The sequence below is a fragment of the Diabrotica undecimpunctata genome, chromosome 1 (genome assembly GCF_040954645.1).
Source record: "Diabrotica undecimpunctata isolate CICGRU chromosome 1, icDiaUnde3, whole genome shotgun sequence".
Taxonomy (NCBI): Eukaryota; Metazoa; Arthropoda; class Insecta; order Coleoptera; family Chrysomelidae; genus Diabrotica; species Diabrotica undecimpunctata.
In genome coordinates this window covers 172769085-172793956 of record NC_092803.1, presented here as the reverse complement: position 1 = coordinate 172793956, position 24872 = coordinate 172769085, and the positions used below count along the sequence as shown (strand labels likewise).

At 32.6% G+C, this 24872-nt stretch overlaps 4 protein-coding genes across 4 annotated transcripts in view; 2 read left to right on the top strand and 2 right to left on the bottom strand.

Annotated features, from left to right (window-relative positions):
- Positions 1-24872, bottom strand: part of LOC140432577 (senecionine N-oxygenase-like) — a 133003-nt gene that overhangs the window by 68745 nt on the left and 39386 nt on the right. The window lies entirely within an intron of this gene.
- Positions 1941-13184, top strand: LOC140432575 (uncharacterized). Its single transcript, XM_072520572.1, has 2 exons — positions 1941-2073; positions 7725-13184. The coding sequence occupies exon 2, from the start codon at positions 7729-7731 to the stop codon at positions 12349-12351; it is 4623 nt and encodes a 1540-aa protein (XP_072376673.1). The 5' UTR covers positions 1941-2073; positions 7725-7728; the 3' UTR covers positions 12352-13184.
- On the bottom strand, positions 4435-5118 carry LOC140436406 (uncharacterized). The gene has a single exon (XM_072525179.1). It carries the CDS (start codon positions 5116-5118, stop codon positions 4435-4437), a length of 684 nt encoding a protein of 227 aa, XP_072381280.1.
- On the top strand, positions 18221-24152 carry LOC140432576 (uncharacterized). The gene has a single exon (XM_072520573.1). It carries the CDS (start codon positions 19054-19056, stop codon positions 22501-22503), a length of 3450 nt encoding a protein of 1149 aa, XP_072376674.1. The 5' UTR covers positions 18221-19053; the 3' UTR covers positions 22504-24152.

Sequence of the window (24872 nt, the reverse complement as noted above, 5' to 3'; positions counted from 1 at the left end):
GATTTGTTGTAGTTCTCTAAAGAGAAATCTTTCTGCTACGTATCTCGGTACGTTGACTGCTTCTCTTAGGCTGTTGTTATGTGCCGCTTGTATTTTCTTTTTTGATGTATTGCATATGTGTCCCCATGCGAGAGATGCATATGTTAGTATAGGAAGAATTATACAATTTATTAATCTTATTTTTGTTTTCAATCTAAGTTTGCTTTTTCTTCCTGCTAGGCCTCTTATTGATGCTCTTGCCATGTTGGCTTTTTGTACTGTAGCTTCTACATGTTTGCTAAATGTTAAGCCTTTGTCCATGATTACTCCGAGGTATTTTGCTTCACTTTTCCACTCGATAGGATTGTCTTGCACAGTTACCTGTTCTTCTGGTTGTTGGTGCCTCTTTTTGAAAAGTACAGCCTGTGTCTTTTCGGAGTTTATAGCGATTTTCCATTTTAAACTCCATTCTTCTATGTCATCTAGCGCTGTTTGTAAGTTGTTTACCGCTATGTCTACATTTCTGTGTTTGGCCGCTATCGCTGTGTCGTCGGCATAGAGGCTTAGTAGTGTACCTGGTGTTCTAGGTATGTCTGCTGTGTATATCGTATACAGTAGAGGTGACAGTACCGCTCCCTGTGGCACTCCAGCCTCCGGGTTCCCGAGTTCGGATAGGACTTGTCCTATCCGGACTCTGAAACTACGATTGCTTAAGTACGAAGAGATTAGTCTTGTCATTGCTCCGCTGTAGCCGTATCGTCTCATTTTGTAGATAAGTCCTTTATGCCAGACTCTGTCGAAAGCTTTGCTTACATCTAGGAAGACAGCTCCTGTGAATTGTTTGTCATTAAATCCAGCTGCTATGTACTCTGTTAATCTGAGTACTTGTAGCTCACTGGAGTGTTCTGATCTAAAACCGAATTGGGCTTCGGGTATTATATCTAATCTATCTGTTTCAGCTTGGAGTCTGACGAGTATTATTCTCTCTACAATCTTGCTGATTGCAGGTAGTAAGCTTATTGGCCTGTAGTTTTGCGGGAATGTGCTGTTTTTTCCGGGCTTTGGTAACATTATGACATGAGCCTCTTTCCATCTGTTTGGGAATTTCTTGAATCTTAGCATCGCGTTGATAATATTTGTTAGATATACTATGGCTCTCGCTGGTAAGTATTTTAGAGCCCTGTTCGTTATTTGATCAGGACCAGGTGCTTTTTTCGGCGAGCTATTTTTAATTAGCTCGTTTATCTCCTCCGGTGATGTAGGAGGGATGATTTCGTTCGGGTTTTCGGGTCTTCCTCTTTGTCTTTCGACTTCTTCTATGAAGTCGATGTCCTCATCTGGGTGGTAATTTAATGTACACTCTCTTTCGAGAGTACTCCTTATTACTTCTGCTTTTTCCTCTGTGGTGTAGACTATTCCGTTTTCTCCATGTAATGGAGGGATTTGCTTTCTGTCGTTTCTCAGTATTCTCTGGAGCCTCCAAATATTTTGCATATTTGGTCCTTGCTCCTCCATGTCTCTTATGTGGTTTTCCCAGCTTTCACTACGGTGTTGTTGTAGTGCTGTTTTGACCTCTCTGTTTAGCCTATTTGCTCTATTTTTGTCTGCCTGGTTCCTTGTCCTTCTCGCTGTCTGCTTTGCTCTGTTCTTTTCCCTTATTAAGTCTTTTATTGCTTGTGGTATATCCTTAAATCTTCCCGTGTGCATTTCTACTTCCTCTTCTGTAGTGCTGTTTCTGAGTGCTTGTTGGATGATGTTTTCCAACTCTAGGACTCTGTCTTCTATTTCTCGTGGGTTGTCTATCACTGGAACTATGTTAATTCCAGTGCTCACGAGTCTTTTAAAGTTTGTCCACTTTGTTTTCTTTTTAACTCTTTTGATTGTACTTTCTTCTTCCCACGTTCCTAGTTCTAATAGGATCCAGCGAACCCGAACCCGAAGTCCCGAGACCCGAACCCGAACGTCCCAAACAAAGTTTGTTGTAGTGTAATTAAAAATGAGATATCTTTATATTCTATTATTTTAAGGACTTATTACATCCTAATGTTAAGCATACATAAAGTTTTAATATTATACGTTTTATAGTTTTACTAGGTAAGTAACTACATACTTATATTTTTATAGATATATTATAAAATAAGATGTAAGGTTAGGTTAACATTCGCATATACGCAAAGTGAGATATCACATTATCAGTCGTTACAATAGCAATAATAACAGAGGATTTTGAACCTTCATTATTTGTTTTTCGGTTTAAAGACTTTAAAAACAAAATGATTGTTATTATGTTACTAAATGTTTACCTATACATGGCATTCTTATGTGTCCATTTTTAAAGTAATTATTTTTATTACCCACTTCAAAACAAAACCCAAGTAAAAATACCGATGATCTGATTTCCGGCTTATATCGCTTATCGCGAGAGTTCCGCGTTGCGCCAAATGAAAAGACTACAATCTTTCGTTCAGTGTTGCCGAGTTTTAATATTTTCTTAGATTAAAATAAAGTCATAACTTGGTAAATAAAATACATTCGGCAAATAATAGGTAAATACAATACATTCGGCAAATAATATGTATTAAAAATTTAAATTTTGTCCAGATTCATCGAGATACAAAATTAATATCCTATCACTTAAGTTGAAGTAGTCCAGGATAATAAGGCAAAAATATATCCTGTTCGTGACACTCAAAAAGCCAGGGTACAGAAAGGTTTTTTCATGTGTAATACTTATATAAACATATTCTAACTATTTCCTGAGTGTAATTTGTTGATAATGTGTACGTACGATTTTGGCGTTTTTATTTTATCATTGAAAAACATAAGGTTTTGAAGGTTTATTGGCATAAACATCTTTTAGAACATGCAAAAAGCTTCAAAATAACGATTTGCAAAAATTTATATACGTTGTTGTTTAGATAAGTGAAAAAAAGAGCAAATTTTCGAAAAAAATTATTTATTTACATCTCTTGCAAAAATTGTTCTGTAGCTTTAAAATTTTTCTCAAAGTTTTGTCTTGTAAAGTTTAATATGTGATTAAAATTTATAAACGATTCGTTAAATTGTTTAAATTTTATTCTATTTATTTGTCCCGGAGACTTGTTTTTTGCAATAACATAACTAAAAAATGCAGTTAGAACAACTCTTCTGTAAAAATAGTAAAAAAATAAAAAAAAATATTATCAAAAAGTAATATTACAAAAATATTCTAATTTTTTAAGTTTTAACAAATAGAATAACTTTTTTGTTATTGTTCGTAAAATTTAAAGAAATTTGACCTAGGTAAATTAGAGCCAAAGTTAGCGAAAGTTTTTTATAAATTCACAGCTAAGTTGTTTATAACAATTAAGGGATGGAATTTACGCCATTTTAATTAAGTACGAATTATTAAAGCTTCAAAAATAAAGTAAAAATGTTGACCTCTCAATTTTTTTGGAACTAAAACACTGTCTTTGTAAAATGTTAGTCAGTCAAGTAAATATATAGTTCATTTCTTTTCATGAATATATATATATATATATATATATATATATATATATATATATATATATATATATATATATATATATATATATATATATATATATATACAGGGATTCTACAGTATTCACTGCCTTCCCTCGCTCAACCGTTTCCATCTCTCTCTGTTGTCCCTTTCTCCATCGTTTAGGCCTCTCTTACTCATGGCGTCGTCTACTTCGTTCCTCCAGGATTTTCAGGGTCGTCCTCTTTTCCTCCTTCCTATAGGGCTACATTCGGTTATTCTCTTTATCCATCTACTGTCGCTAGTTCTTCTTACATGTCTATACCACTTTAGTTTTTTTGTTCTATATATGTTAATATGTCTGTTTCCATTGATGTTCTTTGCTTTATTTCGTCATTACTTCTATCCATTCTTGTTACTATGCAGCATCTTTGCAGGCATTCCATCTGTGTTGCAACTATCTTACTGCTGTTTTTCTTTTGTATGATCCAATTTTCAGCCCCATATGTCATTATACTTCGCACTAATGTTTTGTAAATCTGTGTTTTTGTCTTAATATTTAGGTGTCTATCCCACCATACTGAGTTAAGTTGTCGTGTTCTTGTTTGTCCTAATCTTTGTTTAATTTCTTCCTTCTGTTGTTGCCTTTTTCGTGACTATAAACCCCAAGTATTTGAATTTATTCTTTCCTTTGATTGTTACGTTATCATCAATCTGTAGATCTTCTATGACTCTATGTGTAGGTTCATCGTCTCTTTTTCTTGATTCTGTCGTGTTAATTTCAACATCGTTGGTCACTTTATTTGCTGGTGGAGGCCGATCTGTGACATAAGACGGTGCATAATCTAAAGGTGTAAAGATATTCCTATTAAAAGGAAATATTCCCGTGCATCTAAAGCCTGCTTGAATGTTGCTGGATGTCAGTGCCATCGGAAGTGCCGTAGCTACTATGGATGGGATATTATAAATGGTCATAGTTTTCCCTGGATTGCTTCGCATTCATGAATCGCAGCCCACATTAATTGCTTTTTATTTGGTCCATATACAGAGCGATCCAATAGTTGTAACTTATGAGAGCAATGAGGCGGGAAGGATAATACAGCAATGCCGTTGTTAGAGCAATATACCAGTGCCTGAATAGAAATATGAGATGCGTGATGATCTAGTAGCAGCAGGATTTTGTGATCGGTAGTTGCTAACGTATATTTCCGAAAGTGTTGTAAGAATTTAAGAAATTCACTTTCTTGCATCCACCCGCTTGCATTTCCCGCGCCTGTACTTCCAGTTGGACCATCTCGAATAAAATGTTCTTGGTACCGAATCCTCGGAAATATAAACATCGGAGGAACAAAATTTCCAACAGCATTTACCGCGCAGGTTAAAGTGACTAAGTTTCCACGTTCGGCAGACGTCAATGCTCCAACTTGCCTTGTTCCCTTTTTAGGGCCAATTATATTGGGCCTTTGGACTGTTGTGATCCCAGTCTCATCGACATTGTATATGTCTTTGGGTTCGAATTTATATTTGTCCATAACTTTCTGCAAATTATCAAAAAAAAAAACAGGAAACATTATTCTCGTTGTTGGTTGTGCATACCTTAACGAGCGTTGGAGTTGTCGCTTCATAAATCTGCTGAACCAATCTTCTGTAGCCATCTGGTTTTGCTCTCACTGTGGTGGCATTGCTAACTTATATTTATTGGCTAATTCATATTCAAACTTTTTGATTTCTTTCGGACAAAAACCATAATAATATATGGTTGCCGCTCTTACAATATAATTTGCCATAATTTTTTCTTGGTCTTCGGTAAAAACTTTGTTCCAAGCTCTATAACCCATGGAAACAGAATTATTAAAACCCTCACCTGGTACTTCCTTTTTAATTTTAAATCGTCTTAAAGAAACATGACACAAATCGTACTTCTTTGCCGCTGCACGAATGGATATACCATTTTTTATTTCGGCGTATACAACTTCATAAGTTGCATTATCTTTAGAACCTCTATTACTTCTTCTAAATTTTGTACGAGGCATTCTGGAAATAAAAAAAAATAATATATTAAGAAAGCAGAATGCTTAAAATCGTTAGCGGGGTCGATTGTAACGTTACAATCGCCCTTCGACAGTATGTTACGTTCGGCCCCGACCTTACTTTATAAAAACTTTTTAATTTTTGACAAGGAACAACGGTAAATAGTTACTTATGTTTATATTATATTCAAATAGCTAAACTAACTGTATATGCAAGATAAAGTACATACCTGAAACAATAAAGCTTATATTTCACTTAGATATCACTCGAAAATTATTACTAAGGAGCACTAAAAACAATTATTGCGGTCTTGCACACAATCGAGACTGGCGCCGATATCGCTTACGTACGGTCCATACGAATATGCTAGTCGGCAGTTTTGTCAGTTTACAAAACTAGCGCAAGCGCTGTTATTGTTTTCGTGGTTTCAGATATTCGAGTAGTTACTTTCGCCGCCTGGTACTTTCGACCCCGGTCTGCCCTACATTATGTCTATAGTTGCCGTAAATAAATTAAACCTGGTTAATTTTTTTATGCACACAAAATAAAATGTCACTGAACAGCACTGGTTCCGACTAAAACACGGCTGATTCCATCTGCGTGAACGAGATGCGCGTACTTATTTTTTCAAGCAGAGTGGGCATTCTGATTGTTTATTATTCTGTGATTGTACCATGTGCCAGGTCCATCTTGTTTAAATGTCAATGGAAATCCCCCATTTTCTAACAACAAGTCCCCTTGACAAGTACTGACAACTGACAACGAGTCTCCATCCGTTGTGCCTAGAGGTCCGTGAGCGTAATCATAACCTGCCGACATGACAGTGATTGAGCAAAATAAAGTCAATTTAATTTCTAATACTTCTGTTTTTTATGTCTTAAAGTGATTTCCAAGTGTATTTTCTTCTAGAATGTTGTTTGAAGAAGGTGTTAGCTAATAACAGGTTGTTCTCTATGCATAATTGTACCTAGAAGTCTATCTTCTGGTACCGAGACCGGATGCTCCTAGTTGTCTCCTTGACTTGTCTCTTGGTAGAGCGTAGACGTGAATAATATTTAGGTTTCTTTGGGTTGTCCGTAATTTTAAGATTGCTATTCTGTGGGATGCAACTGTATTTAAAAAATTACGTTGGGCACTTGTGGTATCAGTTTCTATTGGTGTTTGGGATGTTTTGTAGCATTTTTCTGCATTTAATTTATTTTTATTGAGGTTTTAGTTAATTTTCTCGTTGTTTTTGATAAAATAGTCATTACAGCAGGAGTTTCAGATCTTGATTTTTTGTTTTGAGATTGTAGCGGCACATTATAGAATTTTGATAGATATTAGCAAAATTTTGCCTTTGTTTAAACAAAGAAAAAATAAAAAAAATAAACGTTTATTAAAAATTAAAAAAAAAAGAAACAGTGTTATGTAAGATCCTAATGTAATCCTTGTGTAACTAATTTTAAAATGTGGTGTTTACAGTTTTTAGTTTTGTACATAAGTTTTTTTGGTATTTCCCTATAATAACAGATATAACGGACTTTATCAGTAGTAATATCCCTAGGACATTGATAGCCGAAGGCTTCGTGCTGTTACCAAGCAACGAGCTTGAGAAATTTGTCATGAAATTATGAGGCATTCATCAATGTCCGAGGGAAATTCGGCGGATAATTTTTCGAAAAAAAAAATTTATATAAATTTATATTTAAAAATATATTTCAAATTCTCATATTGACGGCCCAATCTTTTAATATCAACGCCAATTCTTCTAAAATTCTATGTTCATTCAACTCATATTCTCGTCCGCAGCAAAATTCCATGAATATTCCCCAAATATATTTGTGACTGTAGGTTGTATTTCTGGGAATTTTTTCTTTGGTTAGCGCATTTACACTTTGAACATTCTCATTGCCGAAACGTGACATTTTGAAATTTATTTAGATGAAGTTGTCAAACTCGATCGTGTTGTCATAGGGATTGAAAATTGCACTGAATGCAATTATCAGTCTAATGTTGACATGATTGGGTGAAATTGTTCCACATGACACAAAATGACGAAATTTGAATGGTTGTTAGATCAGTCGAAAAATTATCACATAAATTGATCATCCAGTATGGGGGTAAATAAATTTTTTTTAAGTGTAAATGAAGATTTTAAAAGTTTCTTTGTTCTTTTTAAAACGGTTGCTGGATATATGTCTTAAATGTTAGCTTGAGCCAATACATAAACCGTTTTAATTTTTTATAGGATAATGGAGTCGTCTTCTTTTCCCAGAAATCCTAGCGAACGCGAAGAAAATATATCTGAAAGAAAGCAAAATAAATACGCAAGAAAAATATTTGGTGTAATTTTGCTTAACGGGTATAAAGACAATGAAAAAAATCAAATAAAGACGATCAAAAAATGTAGTCGCCGAGATTATACCACAGTTGATTACCTGATTTGTGTTTTTACTAATGAAAAGTTATTTATCCAGGGATTATACATTAATGAAAAGAAAAATCTTTTAAAAACTAATTTTCATCATATATTTAGCATGTTTAACGATTGGGAATGTGATACATCCGATATATCTTCTTTTATTTTCTGTATTAGTAGTTCTACTACTGAAAATGACTTAAACAAGTTGTTTTTAAATAGTTTGCATATATTCAGCAATGAAGAAACTTTAAAGTTCATTGTAGAGTCTGACGATCAATCTTTGTTTTCACCAATCAAAGGGGCAAAAACCTATGTGTTCAATAAAAGTCTTCAACGAATTATATCTGATCTTGTGTCTTATGAATTCAATGTTAAAGCTAATAGGAATATGTTAGAGTTATTTATTAATAGACTAAAACTAATTTTTTTACAAGAAGCAGAATTAGATATAACTTTAATGACTTTAGTGAAAGAAGTTAAAATTCTTCGTACAGATATTCCGAGTATAAGCGTCATTTATCCTAATTTTTTGCAACACCTAGAACAATTTTATGACGAAAGAGACGTATTTGAACCTGATAGTGTTAATGAACGATTGTGCTCACATGATACCTTGTGGTTGTGGAGGCCTTACAATCCTAACCATTTTCAATTGAATTTATTAAAACTATTTCTTCTTCACAGCTACCAACAAAAAGATGATTTTCGTTTGTCAGCAGACAATCAACTTGCTGGTTACTTCGATGATGTTGTTTATGAAACATCTCAAAGATCGATTCTTTTACAAGCAAAACATACACAATTTCAGAGAGTAATATCGTACAAAAATTTGTTCCCTTTGGATTCCTATAATACATATTTTAGTATTCATAAGTATTTGAAATCATTTACTAGATTAGCAAAGCACTTTAAAAACATTGAATTCCTTTCGCTCTGTACCAATTCTAGTATTGATTTGACAAACATTAATTTAAATTTAAAAGAAGCGCTTCTTAAATGCGGTGCTAAATTAGATCTAGGACAAGTAGATGATTACATGATAGAAATTTCTTTAGAACAAAATCATATTTTAAGTTTATTTGGTACTACAAAATGTTATATGTTTAATCCCAAATATAAACACTCATTGATAGATCTATTTTTGACGAAAACTGATTTCGATATCCGATATATAAGTATATTTTTGAATAAATTTCAAATACATTCCATAAATCCAAAACATATAGAAAAACAAATACAACATTTATTTGAAAAAATTGATATTTTGGATAAAACAATACCACAAAAGATTCCATTTAGCGTATTTTCTGATAACTTAATAAAATGGTATTTACAATGTCGTATGAATCATTCGTTTCTTCGTCCCCAACATGTTTTATTATATGTTAATGTCAATAAAGAGTTAGAATGTTTAAGACAAATTAAAGAACCTATAGAGTTCGTTCTTAGTCAACAAAAAAGACAAAATATAATAATTTCTTTAAAAAATCCTGCTACTTATAAATTACACCTTTTAAAGATTATTCAAATATTGGCTAGTTTTGGTGTACATGACGGAGTATTATTTATAGATCACACAAAGTCCATAGATATTCAAGCGAAGATGATACGTGCTTTCGATCTTCCAGAATACAGTGTTCTTGTAATTACACTCATTCACTTATCCTATAATGATTTGAAGGATACTATAACTCAAACAATACAGAGTAATATCTCAAAAAAAAACAAATCAATCGTGTTTTTAACAACAGATAGTTATCTGAATATAAAGATAAAGAGAGATCTAGGGAAACATATAGATTTTACTTTTGCTGAAATAAATGAAGAAATAACATTTAACAGCTTTTCCCACATAACGCAAAAATGTATATTAGAAAAGAAAATTATTTTCAATGACTGTAATTTCTGCTTGAAAGATGTTGTCAAAAATAATCCGAATATCATATCAACAATTTTCGATGAAGTTACATTACATAAAATAGTTCTTAATGACAGTATTCAAATGCAATCTATTATGGATGAACCAAATTACGAAACTTATGACTCCAAGTTATATATTTCAAGATTTCTTAAAATATTTAACGAGATAATAACAGAAAATGAATTCCTGAAAAATATGGATTCAAAAACTTATTCTAAAGTAGTTTTATTGGTTGGAGATGCAGGTATGGGGAAAACTACATTTTTATCTAGACTTCAATATATATTAAGAAATAAGCCTTACTGGATATTCAAAATTAATTTGTGGGAATTCGAATACTTATTTAAAGCGAAAGCTAAGGATAAGGTGGACCACATACAATTCGAGGAATTTCTGACAAAAGTACCATGGTTAAAAAAAGATACATTTGAACGAAAGATTTTTTATCTCGAAAATAAAGTTATTGTTTTAATAGATGGTATTGATCAAATATGTCCGAGTTACTCGAACATATACTTAAATACTTTGTATCATTTAACTCGACAGAAGAACATTGCAAACATTATTGTAGGTACTAGACCATATATCATACAAAGTCTTTTGGCTGTAGTTAGTGCCGATATATGCAATTTGGTACCTATTTCCAAACTAGATGCCACTATGTTTATTTACAATTACTGGAAGAATATTATTGACTTGAATGAGGATAGTGAAGAGGACAACAAATATAAAACATACGCAGAAAATTTGATCAAAAAGATGGAAATTGCAATTCCTTCTTCAACAGAAATCCCGTTAGAAGTTAGAATGATGGCAGAATGTTTCCTAAACATGGAAGACAAAGATAAAACTATTGACTTAATTTCAATTAATCTTTATAAAAATATCATTGAAAAAAAATTTGAACCTCATAAAACATTAGATTTCAAAACAATAGAAAATGAACATATTAAAAAATCGATTAAATCTATATTTGACGAGATTTATTATAAATTTTTTAAAATTCTTGACACCTCAGATGTAGACGAAAACATGTTATACGAATTTGAAATTATAACTGAGAAAGAGGGACATAGCTACTTTTGCCATAGAACCTATGCAGAATATTTTGTTGCTAAACATATTTGTGACTTGTTAAAGGAAGATAAACTTACAACAGAGTTGGCTGAGTTTATAACAAAAGAAATTTTTTTAAGTTCAGTCACTCACAATATTAATATTTTAATAGATAATATGCTAAAGACCCAAGACATTCGGAAGCATGTATTTGAGATATTCGGAACAATCACTGAAAATATTCAAAATGTTCAAATACTTAAATTAGCTGAGGACAAAAGAAATACTATTCTCATGTTGATGTTAGCTAAATGTAGCAAATGCAATGGGCTATATTCTTATGACGAAGATAACTTAACAATGCGCTTAACAAACAAAAATGAAAATGTATTAGATTACTTAATAAAACACAAACATCACTTCAAAAATATCGACAGTAATAAAAATACGATACTGCATTTAGCTGTTCTAAATAATTTAAAAGAAACTGTAAGATCTCTTGTTAAGGAATCGGATATAATTAATCAAAAAAATAATAATGGCGACACACCGCTTCATCTGGCAGTCGAAAAAGGTTATAAGGATCAAGTGCAATTATTAATCGAAAATGGTCACCCTGCAGATGATGTCAATAACGATAACGAAACTCCTCTTCTTGTAGCCATACGAAATAAAGAAGAAATAATTGCCAACATGCTTTTACCAAAAACAAACAATCTTAATATCGTTAGCGAACTTAATAAAACCGTACTTCATTTAGCAGTAAAATGGAATTTATCTTCTTTAATTGCAGAGCTATTAGATGGAGGTGTCAATAGAGAAATAGCAGATATAAAAGGTAATACCGCCCTCCACGAAGCAGTTAAAAATAACAATTTAGAAATAGTTAAAATATTACTAAAGAGATATGCTTTTGACATCAACAAACCTAATCGTAATGGAGATAGTCCCCTCCACTTAGCTGTGCGAAGCAATCAGACAGAGTTAGCAAAATATTTACTAGCGAACAATGCTGAGGTGCTGGGTAAAAATTTACTGGGTAATACTGCGTTACACGAAGCTGTGGATCAAAATGCAGAACAGTTAATATTTTTACTTTATAATAGGGATAAAGAGAGATATCACATAAATAAGAATGGTGATACACCATTACATTTAGCAGTAAAGAACAAGTTAGAGCATGTTGTAAGATGGCTTTTAAATAATAATTGTTCTGTACAACCACAGAACTTCTCTGGTGATACTCCACTTCATATAGCAGTCAGTAATAACTCAACAAATATTATAAATTTGCTTACTGACAAAGGACATAGCGTAAATGTTAAAAATAATGAAGGTAATACTCCTCTTCATTTGGCTGCAAAGCATAATTTAAAAGACTTAGTAAAACACTTACTAGAAATTAAGTTAAATCGAAAAATAGTTTACAACGGTCAAGACAAACCTCGCATAATGGCAATAGACAATACATTGTAGAGGTACCGGATTATCTAAACGACTATGACTCATGCATGCGCAAAGTACGAATTTACGCTTTGACTGTAGGGGAGATTGATATATTTTTGATATAAGCTGTTTATTACCGATTTTTTCTAAGTTCAAATTCAAAATGGAATTATTGAATCTATTTAGAATCAAACAAAAATAGCAATCTTTTGTAATAACAAACTAGTTTTTTTTATTAATTATTTTTAAAAACACTTTTTCGTGTCAAACAAGTAGTGGGCCAGCTTGCGACAAATTCAAAACAACTAAAATTATTTAAAACATTCGTTATACATATAACGACATTGTTTTATTGACCATAGGAATTAAGTAAATACAACAAATAAATAAGTAAGTAAATAAGTAATATGCTTTATTGTCACTGAAAATTGTACAAATTTTACGGACAAAGTTTATAACAATAAGACAAGAAAGAAGAAAAAAAATCATAATAAGAATCGTTTGTACTTTTAAATAAAAAGAAACAATAAAATTATTCCAAACATAAACATAAAAAATCTACGTAATTAAGAATCTACAAACTTCGTAAAATGTACATAACAAAAAATAAAAATTAAGAAAGCAGATTAATGCATTAAGGGCTCAAATATTTCACCTCATTGTGCTAAACAGTAACCAAATCTGTCATACAGATTTCTCCTTATATTTTTTTTGGAGTAGGGCTGGTGTAATGCTTCCAGAGAAATGAAGTATTTTTGCCCTTAATTCGACTAGGTTTGTGGCCCTTTCAAACTGATGCCTATAAATGTTTTCTTTGAGAAAACCCAAAAAAAAAAGAAATCGTTAGGCGCTAAGTCACAGGATCTAGCGGGCCATTTAATTGTATCAGTGTACTTATCAGTCGATCAGGAAACGTTTGATTGAGGAGGTCAATAGTTGCTCTAAAGTTGTGAGGCGAACACCCATGCTGTTAGAAATAAACCTCCTAAACCGCCGGAATGATCTCATTCTGTCAAAGTTGTAAATATTTGGGTCCGTTTAAGTTTCCATCGATAAAAAATGGACCGACAATATGGTCGCCTAACATCCCAGTCCAAACATTTAACTTTTGCGGATGCTGCGTTCGCACTGCAACACTGAGGTGCTTATTTTCCGAGAATAATACCTTGCAACGGATGGATTATGTTTTTTATGTAATGAAAATGAAGATTCGTCAGAAAATGAAATGTTTTTTAAAAAGTGTACATTTTCATTCTGTTTATCTAACATAAATTCAGAAAACTCCATCCGCCTAAAGTTATCTTCCGGAAACAGTTCTTGTGTTGGTTGTATCTTAAAACAGTGATACCCATTCCTCTTAAGAACTCGCTGGACAGTTCGAGCATTTACGTTAACTTCCATAGCAATTTGTACACTATTGCAGGGTTCACTAGCTTCCACAAAAGCACAAATATCATTATCCCTGTTTTGACGATCCTCATCGACAGGTTCAACACGTGGTTCATTACCTTCATGACACTTTTTACAACTGTTTACACATCCCGAAGTTTGAAAATGTTTAATGGTATTTTTAACTATTGTAACACTTGGTGAGGGTCTATTTTCGAAGGCAACAATAAATAAATCAATTAGGTACTTCGCGTATCGAATGACCCTGAAAGTACCATGTTACAAGTTGCACTTTTTCTTGGATGGTATACAACGTAATAGGCATTTTATTAATTATTTGTTTATTCTTTCAGAACTTCGTTTGAAATTTTTAATGTCAATGTGACAATTACGACAATTCGTACCTACTATGGAATGAATATAGAGGTGGAAACGTGTAACATTGCCATTGTGTTGTATGGCCAATAAAACAATGTCGTGATGTGTATATTTTAAAATATCAAACGACATATATACATAAACTTTATACATAAATATGTACCAAATATGGAATTAGTTTTGATTTAACGTCTTTGCAATTTTAAAAAAGAACAAGTTTAAAAAAAAATATTGAGAAACATTCATGATACACACAATAGGTTTTTGAGAACTTTTCTTGCATTTTGCATGAACTAAATCTAAACAATCTAAAACAATTGTAGTTTATGAGGAATTAGAACTTAATAATTAAAGAAAAAAATACAAAAAGTTTTAATTTTTATATTATTGTATACTACTATTAAAAATCATTCAAAAAAATTAAAACCGTATAAACTTAGTAGCGTATCAGTATGTTGGGAAAATTTTTAAAATAAAAGCGTGGCGCTTGGGGAGTGCCGACAGAACTACGGTGACCATATATATTTTTTGAAAAAAATAAGTACAAAAATACAAAAATGTAGTAAAAACACAACATGAATCTTTTTATTGGACAATCAGAACTTTTTGGCATTGAAAATAAATAATAAAGTATGCTAAACATTAAAAACAATAAAAAATTATATCAATTAAACTAAACATTATATTAATTTTGAAAAAGTAAAAATCTTGTAATTAAGAGTTTTTAGATGAGGGACCTGGAATAGCCTCACCTTCTTCCGGTTTTTTCTGCCATTCATATTTTTCGGAACTTAAAATTAATTTAAGGAAAGTCCGGTTTCGACTAAAATAAATTTGAAACATTTTATTACAAGTCTCATCAAAATTTACATACACCTGCATCACTGCTTTGAGAGTGGAAATGGACATTTGTGACTTTTCTGACGTCCAATAATTATTCATTATAGAAAATAAACGCTCGATAGCTGCACTAGTACTTGGAAGACAAAAAATAAATTCGCATGATAATGTCTTTTAAAATTCCCAGTTTGTCAAAGAGTTGATCTTCATTTAACATAGTTGCCTTGATATGCAATTTAAAAACATAGAGAATAACAAACATCTTTCCATGTTAGATTTTCCAATTTTCTAGATAGGTTACACATTTTGAGTAAAAATGTTTCACTTGCACAGTGAAGTTTTCAGTAGCGGTTTTAAGTTTACTAAAACATTCCCTCATTTTAAGCGGCAAAAATAATGCGTCCAACCGATGTTCTAACTTGTTTTTTAGATTCCAGTATTCTACTTTTAGAATACTTTCATAAAACTGCGACGCCACATTATGAACACTCTGCAATGGGATCATAGAAAAATTGTCTCAAAATTGTGGGACAATGATCAGATGATAGAAAATAGGCTTTAAGTGATTCAAACATTTGTAAAACCCGTTCAATTGCAGGCATCATGTTTAGAAATCGTGTTTTTGAAAATGATAACATTTTTTTGTATTCATAATAATTAACCGATTCACAAGATGACTTTAGTTTATCAACCCTAACAGTGTAAATATAGACATGCTTATACATTTTCTGAGGGATATTCTCAAGTTAAAGTTGATTTCATGTAATCGAATGAACTATCTTATAAGTAAAGTCGTCCCAGAAACGCAACTCAACAATATTGGCAATATTATTTTAAAGTCGTCTACTTTAAAATGTATAATGTATGTATGAATTGTCAATATAGATGAGTCAGATAAAATTAAATTATTAGAAGAATTTTTCGATAAGTAACAAAAAAACAAAATTTGTTTAATTTACTAATGTTTGTATTTTGAGAACATCCCATTTAAATAGTAATTACATTTTCACTGTTATTACTTCGATATCAATTGGTAAAGCATCAGTAGCACGTTGAATACAATTGTTAAATATGTTAGCAACACATACAATACCGATTAAAGGTCTCCCACAAGAATACTCCATTTAGTGAATAAATGATTAGTTCCCTTTCTTTTCATTCCTCCAAAATTAGTGTTTGTGTTATCTGCTGTTAATCCGACAATCTTGTTAAAAATATGGTATTTTTGTAAAATATTTAATACATAATCATGTAATTGACCAGATGTCTCACCTGGTAAATCCACTAACTGTAATAATTTTCCAGTCGTAACTGCGATTCTCTGGCCAAAATATTTTTCACGATGACTTCACTTTTAGTTCGAGCAGAACAAAATTTAGACTCAAATAAATTGGAAACCAAGTTGAAAGTACAATTCGGATCTAAAACTGTGCATATGCCTAATGGTGTGGTCTGCAAATGTCCCTTCTTTGGCTGCAATTATTAATTTCTCGGAGCTGACACTTGCGGATTTAAAAAATGAATGTAATTTATTGCTTCTAGTCACTGCATTAGCTGCCAATGTATGTTTCTTCTTTCCCAAATGAGCTTTAATATTATTTTGTCAACTGTTGGAAATATTAACATCACATTTACATATTTCACAAAAAATAATATGCGGCGATGAGACAGATTTGACTTTCATAAAAGGGTAATCCTTTTGTAGTTCTGTATTAAAATGGCATTTTCGTTGAGGTGGTGAAATAATTCTATGTAAATTTATAAAATGTTTTGCAAACAAACACTAATAGCAGTACAGTAATACAATATGTAATACTAATCGCCTACCGTTAATATTTCGTTTGTATTGTTGTTCTTACTAATTTTCATGAATTTGGTTTTTTTGATGTTAAGAGAGAGTCCGTATTCTCCACTATATCTTAATATTTTGTTCATTATTCTTTCTAAGTCTTCCAAGTTGTCGGCTATTATGACTGTATCGTCGGCATGCCTAATGTTGTTAATTAATCTTCCGTTCACTTTTATGCCGACTGTCTCGTTTACCAAAGCTTCTTGTATGATTTATTCAGAATAAGCATTAAACAATAACGGCGACAGTATGCAACCTTGCCTGACCCCTCTCCTTACCTCCGCTTCTTCTGACACTTCTCTTCCAATTTTTACATTTGATCGTTGGCTTTAGTATAAATTTGATATCAATGTTACATCCCTCACATCCAGATTCTTGTTTTTAAGTACTTATCTTTTACCTTATCGAATGCCTTTTTGTAGTCTATGAAGCATACATAAAGATCTTGATTAACATCCAAACATCTATGGGTCAGCACGTTAAAAGAAAATAGTGCCTCTCTTATGCCCACTCCATACCGAAATCCAAACTGGGAATCACTACTATCCATCTTTAGCTGAGCGTGTATTCTATTACGGATAATTTTTAGCAGGATTTTTAAGGTATGTGACATTGGAATGATCGTTCGATAATCACTACATTTCTCAGCGAAATAAGTGTCTTTAGCTTCTCTTATTTTCCTTCTTATCTGATTATGCAGCTGTTGATACTGAGTTATGTTGATATTCTTTTGCCTTCTTCTGTCCTCCATCATTTCCAAGATTTCTTCTGTGATCCAATTTCCTTTCTTGCATCTGATTGTTGTGAGTTCTCTGCGACTTGGTTCGATAATTGCATTTTTAAAGAATTTCCACTGTTGTTCTAGGTTTGTATTAATTTCTTGTTTCAGTTTTTCTTTGACGTCTTCTAATTTTAATTTTTGTATGTTTAGTTTATCACTTTTGTAGCTTTTTTGTATCTTTTTTAAGTGAAGTTGGAATTTTGCTACAAGAGGATTTTGGTCCGACGCCACGTCTGCACCTGGGTACGCTTTCACGATTGTATTTGTTTCGGTATCTGTGGTTTATTAAAATATAGTCAATTTATTTTATTGACCCGGTCAGCTGGCTTTTTCCAAGTCTAAAGGCGTCGTTTAGGCAGTTTGAAGAAAGTATTCATTACCTCAAGATTATGTTCTAGGCAGAATTCTATAAGGCGTTCTCCTCTCTCATTTCGAACACCGAGACCATATGGTCCTACAGTAGACTCACATCTTCCTTCTCCAACTTTGGCGTTAAAATCACCCATGACCCATGACTACTGTTATATCTCTAGATGTCGTATTTTGTAGGGTTTGTTGAAGGTCATCGTAACATTTTTCAATTTCTTCCTCTGTTTTATCGGTGGTTGGCGCATAAATCTGAATAAGGTTTAATTTCCCATGTGTTTTCAATGCGTCATCATTTGTATTAGCATAATTCTTTCCGATATTGGTATAAAGCCTACAAATGATTTTGCAATTTTTTTACTGACATTAATTGCTACTCCATACCGATGTTGGCTGTCGGTACTACTAGAGTAGAAAAGTCGACCATTGGTTGTACTTAGTTCGCCAGAGTCGAGCCATCTTCTTCACTTATTCCCAATATGTCGATCTTAAGTCGCATCATTTCTTGTTCTATGTTTCTTAGTCTTAGTGTACCATGTTCATACATGCTTCTAACATTCCATGTCCATTGGTTAACGACCTGAGGAGCTCTGTCATCATTGATATTTCTTCCCCTGCCGAATCTTGGCATCCGAGAACAATGATTAGTACGGTGATGCTTGTCACTAACTGCCATGATGATTTCTAGGGGTACTCTACGAGTCTTTAATGCAGTGGTTCCCCATCGCATTGTATCCTCGCCTAGAGCATAGCAAGGACAGTGAACGCTGGCATTTAAAATAATGCATTTATTTTACGTAGCGATGATAATAATGTCCATCCTATGGTCCGATCGAGGGTCGGCTCCTCGTTATGAACGCACGCTAATGTTCATGTTACAATTCTCGTAGCACAAATAATTGAAGTTTTTGAAACGCTTTTAGAGGGATATTATTTGATGGTCAAAACATTTTGTGATTTACCATTTTTCTTTTCATAATAAGCAACGAGACATTGAGTGTAATCAATAACTTTTATTGGGATATTCATTACACTCATATTATATTTGTTTTAATTTTATGTTAGATTTCTTAAAATAAATAACCAGCAAAATAGTTATTATATAATACTGTTTTCAGATGGCCTAATAATGGACATGAATGCGAATAAAGGAAGCTGTACTGAGATTTTAAGCAATGAATGTTGTCAATTTCTCAATATTTTAAATATTGATACATGTAATCCTGACAATTGTCTTGTTTGGGAACAACAAAATGATCCTTTAGTTGTTCACGATGACGTTGACCATCAAAATATGAAATATGAGAAAACCAAACCTCCAACTGGCGGGGTCCCTTATGAAATTAAATTAATAACGTTATTTGCAGTCGCAGGTGTAAAATATTATAAAAACTGCAATTGGAGGTTGTCAACCCAAGACAATTGTGCAGGTAAGTTTGATGATCTGGTGTGTCAATTTAATACTGGAGCAATTTTAATCCAAGCCAAAACGAAAAGCACATGTATCTCCGAAAGTGAAGTTTTTTCAGATTCTCCTACTAAAACTGACTATAATTTGATTGCATATATTTTATCATACAAAAATATAAAAATTAAAAATATAAAGTATTTGTTAGTATGCACCAATGCTGACATTAAATCACCTCTATTTGAAATTAGTAAACAGGAGGATAAACAGATTAAAAATATATTTAAAAGGAGTAAATTATTTGGTGTTAAATTAGATACGCAAACGGTTAGAAACATTTATAGAACTATTCGTAAGTTTAAAAAGAATATTAAGCCACATCACAAAAAGGAGTTATGGAAACGCACTATGGTAAGCAAAAGAGATATAAAAGCATTTATTTTAAAATTTCGGTATATAAAGATAAGCGAAGCTGATTTAGGAGCAAATATTGAGGAAGAGATTAACAACTTTAACCAAAAAGTGAACTATATATACTTACTTCATCAAATAGAGACTTGGTATAGAATGGAACGTAACAAGGAAGATTATTTAACTAATCTCTACACAAATTCTATTTTCTATGGAGAAAAGAGTAGACATCTAACAGAAATGTATCTAGATCCGTCGATTAATTTTGAAACTATGCACAAAATGTACGAGAACAAAATTGTTTTTGTTAAACCAGGTATTCATTATCATTGGAGTTTAAGACGAATTGTTCAAAGCTTAAGACACTTTGACAAAAAACCGGATAATATGTTTTACAACCAAATTCTATTTATACAAGAAAATGAGATTAATTTCATCAATTTGTTTAAATTAAACAAATTTAAATATCTTATAATTTGCCTTCCTATATCTACGAATGATCAAGTTAAGAACGTGTGTCAGATACTGGAAAAAATAATGGATGGAAACTCAAAAAAATTAGCATTTTTCGTTGCTAATGAGACAAGTTATTCCAACAACAACGTAGTTACCTCTTTGGAAGATAAGATTTCTTTGAGCTGGTTTGATAGTACATCAAAAAAAACTTTATTAAATAGAGAAATTGTGTTCCAATTTCCGAATAAGACTTTAAAGTTACAGGAGCTACTTAATTGTGGTCAAGACCTTGAACAACATATTGACGAACATATACTAACAAGATTAAGAGACCTTAATACATTCTACATAGGAAGATATGTAAAATCTTTAGAGAACATAAAATACTGTCATATTAATAGGTCTTTGACTACTGTAACAGGATTGAAGGTTTCAAATCATGATTTCTTCGACACACTTGATAAAAGGGTATTTGTTCTTGTAGGCCCACCAGGCTCTGGCAAAAGTACTTATCTCGTCAAAGTGGCTCATTTAAAAAAAGAAAGATCACCACAAACGTGGATTATCCATCTTGATATCGGTTCTGTAATAAAATTTTTAGAGAAACATAAAGACGAACCACTAATGAATTTGTTTTATCAGTTAGAAGGAGCAGAAAGCAATTTTGAAAAAGAACTGATGAAATCTTTGGAAAAGTATGTGCTCATTGACGGGTTCATTGAGCTTAATACAACGTATTTAAGTTATTTTCAGAAAATGATTAATCTTCTATTACAAATAAACAACGTCTCTAAAATTTTCATTGCTCTCAGAGACAACCATATTTCTATACAAGCATTAAAAACTGTGAAAGAAGTTGAAATATTAACTATCAATCCATTTTCTATGGAAGACCAACAAACATATTTTAATAAGGCAATCCAGTCATTAGAAAATAATTCCAACTTTCATATATTTGTTAAAACATTTACTAAATTGAATTCTTTAATGTCCATTCCTTTATATATGAGTCTTCTTTTGGAAATATTTGTGGAAAGCGAAAACCAAACAGCAATTATACTAACGAGGGACAACGTTTATGAGATTTACAATTACTTTTTAAAAATTAAGAAACGCTTATTTGCATTAGAACATACCGAAGAAAACAGTGTTTTATTTAGTATTTTGGACGATACATTTGAACGGTACTTAAACGATATGCGGCTTATAGCTGTTAAAAATGTTTTTGCTAACACCGATTGTGATAAATTCTTTGAACTCGTCAGTATTCATGATTTTGTATTAAGAATAGGTATAATCGAAAAATCTTACGACGAATACATTTTCAGACACAAAACTTTTGAAGAACATCTTTCAGCTGAATATATTTGGAAATTGGTCTGTATAAAGAGCAAAAAGATACTTTCTGAATTATTGGATGTTATATTTTTTAATTTTGAATACGCAGGAATATGTAGTTTTTTTGATAATATATTGCAGATAGTACCTCAAGAAAATTTAACAAAAATAAGTGAAGTATACTGTGAAATTTTTTCTGAACCTGAAAGAATTGAGAACGCTGATTTTAGATACCTCGCTCAGCAAGGAAATATAAATATTTTAAAGTTATTTTTAGCAAAATCCAACGACTGTTCGAAATTATTGAGTAAAAGATATCCAAAAGGTAGAACAGTTCTTCACTATTCTGCTACATATCCTAAATTAGTTGAATTCTTAGTTGAAAATGGAGCAGATATTAACGCCCTGGATGATAAGGGATATGGTATTTGTCATTATGCTATTAGCGCATATCTTAGTGAAATGTATAATAAATCAATGAAAACTGAAGATGTTTATGCTCTGGCACGTTATTTGATGATTGAACGTGATGATTTTTTGGATAATATTGTTGACGAGTTTGGCAATACTCTGTTGCATTACTTTTGTATGGATAACCAATTATTAGAAATAGTCCAATTTCTTTTTAATAGAAATACCTCACTTTGTACTATTAAAAACCTAAGCGGTAATACTCCTTTACATTTTGCAGCACATAACGATGCTCACGAAATCATTCGATATTTTGTGAATGAACAGATAAATATTGATATTGATATTTTAAGAGTTAAAAACTTGGTAGGAGATTCGCTGATACACTCTGCATCTTCTGGAAATGCGGTGAACGTTTTACATTACTTTAAACAATCACACAAAGAAATTTTCATGGATTTGATTGAGTTAGAAAATGATCATAAACACACAGCTTTAGACCACGCCTTTCTAAATTGTGCTTATGAAGCAATACAATATTTGGAAGGCAACTAAGTGCAGTGCGGCACCACTGTAGCTGAAGCCTGTCGGTGGCTGCTTTCAATCGGTGACTCAATTAGCTGTTCTGATTATCACTTCGAAGCGTAATCCTACTCAGTTTCTAATTTTACGGAATAATTAGAGGTTTCTGCTACATTTTTCCCATTATTAACATTTTTATTAATATTTGGAAAATATAATGCTTTCGATTACGTATTAAATAGCCTAGACATTGGTGGGGCAATATCATAATTTTACGTGGGCAAGATACATTTTGAGAGGCCCTCTGCTCGCACATAAAGATAGATTTTTTAAAAGTCATGACATGTGTCATTTCATTATTAACCTTTTATTCATGCAAAATCTAGTCAAACTTACAACTAACCTAAAAATTTAATTTAAATATTACAGGAATAAAAATTTGCTACTTTTTACACTGGTGAATTGTTTAATTACGCGCTCATAATCTAGCTTGGATGCTACATCAGCCTCGATAGACAAAATTGCGACCGCAGTAAGTATTTCCTGTGACATCGTACTCCTTAAATAATTCTTCATCAATCATTAATCAGCCAATCGCGTCCACTGCTGGACATAGACCTCCCTCAGTTCTTTCCAGTGTTCTCTACACTGGGCCGCTTGTAGCCAGTTTCCCGCTACACGTTTTATATCATCGGTCCATCTAGTCGGTGGTCGTCCTCGGCTTCTTTTATAGTTTCTGGGCCTCCATTCCATAATACGTCTTGTCCACCGTCCATCTTGTGTTCTGGCTAAGTGCCCTGCCCAGTTCCACTTAAGCGTCGTGGTTCTTTCGATGACGTCTTGAACTCCTGATCTTTGCCTGATTTGTTGGTTTGTTATGTGGTCTTGAAGGCTCACGTTTAGCATTGCACGTTCCATGGCTCGTTGTGTAACTCTGAGTTTATTCGCAGATTTTTGCGTGAGTGTTAAAGTCTCTGCTCCGTAAGTTTGTACAGGCAAAACACATTGGTTATAAAACTTTCGCTTGAGACACATGGGAATTGAACTTTTTAGAATATGGCTTAATTTGCCAAATGCTGCCCATTTCAGGCCTATTCGCCTCTGTATTTCATGTGTTTGATTGTCTCTGCTTATTTTGATCTCGTGTTTCAGATATTTGTAAGTGTCTGTTTGTTGTATGGTATTATTGTCTATAGTTATATTTCCACTCATTACAAGATTTGTCATAAGTTTAGTTTTCTCAAAGTTCATCTTTAATCCTGCTCTTTCAGACAGACTTTTAAGTACATCTATCATAGAGACTGTATCCTGTAAGTTATCTGCGATTAATACAACATCATCTGCAAACCTTAGATGATTTAATCTATATATATATATATATATATATATATATATATATATATATATATATATATATATATATATATTCTGTTTTTTTTAACGTCTTACGGCGTTGTCCGACTCCCAAACGCCACTGTATTCTGTCTTGAGTTAGGTCTTCGTCCAGATTTCGAGCGCTAATCGCTTTCCTAACTCCCAGGTTCCAGCTCTGTGGTGGTCTTCCTCGTTTCCTCTTCTCTGGGGGTTGCCACATCATCGTTTTTTTAGGCAATCTTTCGTCCCCCATTCGGCTCACATGCCCATACCATATGAGCTGTTTTCTCTCAATATCCTCAACTATAGTGCCCTCTATACCCATTTGTTGTTTTATCACTTCATTCCGTATTCTGTCGGCTCTTGATATTTTCATCGATCTTCTGATGGCATCCATTTCTGTGGCTTCGACCTTTTTCTTATATTTTTCGGTTATTCTCCATGTCTCAGCTCCATAAAATAGGCTAGTTTTAACCATTGTCTCATGTATTGTTCCATTTTCTTTTCTTTGATATTTCTTTACTCCATAGAACTCCATTCAAACATTCTATAGCTCTTCGTGCTTGTACAATTTGATGTTCTATTTCTCGTTCGTCTTTTCCACTACGGTCGAAGATGACGCCCAGGTATTTATATTCGTTGCATGGATTTATTTTTTGATTGTCATCGATATCGAGTTGTTCTGCTTCAGCTCCAATTGAGAGGTATTTTGTCTTTTCTAAATTGATATTTAATCCCCATTTCTGGTATTCTTCAATTAGTTTTCTAAGCATGTATTCCATGTCATCTTTGTCATTTGAGATCACCACCTGATCATCTGCAAACTGTAAAGTATATATGTAATCCTGATCGTTCAATTGTATACCCATTCCTTTGATTTTCCTTTTTCATTGTTTCAGAGCTGCAGAGATATAAATCTTAAATAGAGTCGGAGAGATACAACATCCTTGTCTGAGACCCTTAATAACTGCACATTTTTCAGCTAAGAGGTTTCCGAATTTCATTTGGGAGTTTGAACCATAATATAG

Coding starts and splice junctions, on each gene's coding strand:
- LOC140436406 (XM_072525179.1), bottom strand. CDS start 5,118: ATGGCTACAGAAGATTGGTTCAGCAGATTTATGAAGCGACAACTCCAA.
- LOC140432575 (XM_072520572.1), top strand. CDS start 7,729: ATGGAGTCGTCTTCTTTTCCCAGAAATCCTAGCGAACGCGAAGAAAAT.
- LOC140432576 (XM_072520573.1), top strand. CDS start 19,054: ATGGACATGAATGCGAATAAAGGAAGCTGTACTGAGATTTTAAGCAAT.